This window comes from Phytophthora parasitica, assembly GCF_000247585.1.
Source record: "Phytophthora parasitica INRA-310 unplaced genomic scaffold supercont2.8, whole genome shotgun sequence".
Taxonomy (NCBI): Eukaryota; Oomycota; class Peronosporomycetes; order Peronosporales; family Peronosporaceae; genus Phytophthora; species Phytophthora nicotianae.
Genome location: NW_008648994.1, coordinates 798239 through 800304, shown reverse-complemented (window position 1 = coordinate 800304; position 2066 = coordinate 798239). Strand labels below are relative to the sequence as shown.

The 2066-nt window shown below is 48.4% G+C and overlaps 1 protein-coding gene across 1 annotated transcript; it reads left to right on the top strand.

Annotated features, from left to right (window-relative positions):
- Nucleotides 1–823: 823 nt before the first annotated feature.
- On the top strand, nt 824–1606 carry PPTG_05859 (hypothetical protein; the record flags this gene model as incomplete). Its single annotated transcript, XM_008899586.1, has 2 exons — nt 824–1136; nt 1206–1606. The coding sequence occupies 2 exons, from the start codon at nt 824–826 to the stop codon at nt 1604–1606; spliced, it is 714 nt and encodes a 237-aa protein (XP_008897834.1).
- Between the last annotated feature and the right edge of the window lie 460 nt (nt 1607–2066).

Below are 2066 nucleotides of genomic sequence, written 5' to 3'. Positions count from 1 at the left end.
GATTAAGTAGGACCCTCAAGTACCAGACATCGGAACCTCAAAGGTATCACTGCCTTCACACATGTACTGCTAGTTACTAAAGCGTAAACCCCGTTTATAATAACTCGTCGTCAAGACTCGAGGAACAACGGCGTCCTTCTCGGCTTCTATGATTTTTACCGGGCTAATGGCGGGCCAAAGTTCGTCTAACCATATCCATTGATGCCTCTGATTACTGATGCCATCAGTGATGGTATGGTGGTTAAGGATGTTTATTAGCAACGCCAAATTCTTCACAACCTCGGACCATAACAGAACTTCGTAACTACAGTATAATATCATTTGAATTAAGCCTACCCTGGATTGAACTTGCTTATCAGGGCCGCCGATTATGGCATGTATATGCATTGAAAGAACTGCTGAAAAATAAATAATGGCACCACTACAGCAAAAGACTATCATCAATAATGGCATTGTAAGAAAGCAAAGCATACATAATGTCATTATGTAAGTTTTTTGGGGGGTCTATCTACAGTACTTGCATCCCAGTAGCCTGCGTTCTGGCGAAGGAACAGGATCTGCTCCAGTGTAATTGGTTGCAGTCCGTTGCGCTCGTGCCCGAACGACGTTCGGGCAATGCTGAAAAACCTCTCTACCATATTGGAGGTTGGCGGAACACTACGCAGAAGCCAGGCATCCCGAAAAATAATAATGCTGGAAAATATAACACTATTTTCAGATATAGTACTTTACTTTAGGCACCTCTAGATTTTTCTCTGGAATTTATGTGGTCAAGACTCAACATTCGGAAATTTATTTCTGCTCCTCCTGGTCCAACCGTTCAATGTCTCGCTCTGTCAACGGATCGAGGCCACAACTCTTTCTTACTTTCAAACCGACTCCCTTCCAAGCACGCTCACCGCCACTCACAGCGCCATGGACGACAACCTCCTCGCTACCCCCGCTCCAACGCCGACTTTCTCGCCCAGGCAGATTGCTGCCTTCTACTTCAAGCCCTGCCTGGACGAGGAGGGAGAGGCAACGGGCTATTACGCCTGTGTCCAAACACCTGCAGAGTGACGGGTTGACGCTACTGGACGCACGTGTCCTTTTCGACGAGCTCATTAAGAGCCATCCGTCGTTCACGAAGTATCTCGGTAAGAAGCATTACTTATTGTGTATTTCTAACTTATTTATTTAACCCAGTTTATTTGCTATTTGTATAGCCGCTGATGCAGATATTGTCCACTCCACCGTGTTCGAGCAAGCGGTCGTCAAGGTGCTGGATGACCAGGCCAGCCTGCTGACCGATGGCGAAGTCTCTGCGCTGGACCCCTTCAAGCGCACGCAGGCCGCTGGGGGAGGAACAGAGCGCGCACCGGCGGACAAGGAAGGCTTTGCTGTGCGTACTCTTAAGCGGCGCAAGACAGCTGACGCACCGGCCACCTACGTGCTTCTGGAGGCGATTCCGCCAACGTCCAACATCGTCGAGAGGCTCTTCAGCGTGGCGCGCGCTGTACTGCGCCATGAGCGTCACCGCATCTCTCCCATGATGCTGGAGATGATTCTGTTCCTGAAGATCAACAGCTCTAGATGGGATGTAGCGACGGTGGAGCAGTGCCTGTAAGTAGGCATTGTGGTAATTCGATTGCAGTAATTTACTGGATCGTCACGTAGTCTTGTCTTATTTGTTTTCTTACTTGCTCAACCACACTAAAATATTTATCGTGCTCCTTGGCCATCAATAGATCTCTATCGTATTTTCGGCATTCCTGGCAGAAGCACGTACCACTGTTCGTGCCGAGCTAGGCGCCTATGCTTTTCCATGCGCTCCACGAAAGAACCCTCAACATCGTCGTTAGCTAGACGGTCATCCGTGGTCACTTAGAAAGCCCTGAGGGCCGTTTTTTCCGACCGCGTCAAGCGGGCAGTGTTGCCCCGCAGCACACGCACACACCCTGACTCAAAGTCGGGACTAAACCTCCATTGTGTATTTTGGGACGGAACATAAATTATGATTGTTCGAAGTTCTTATGAAGTAAATTATGCTATGTTGCTGTCGAAGGTGTATCAATACATTTATTTAT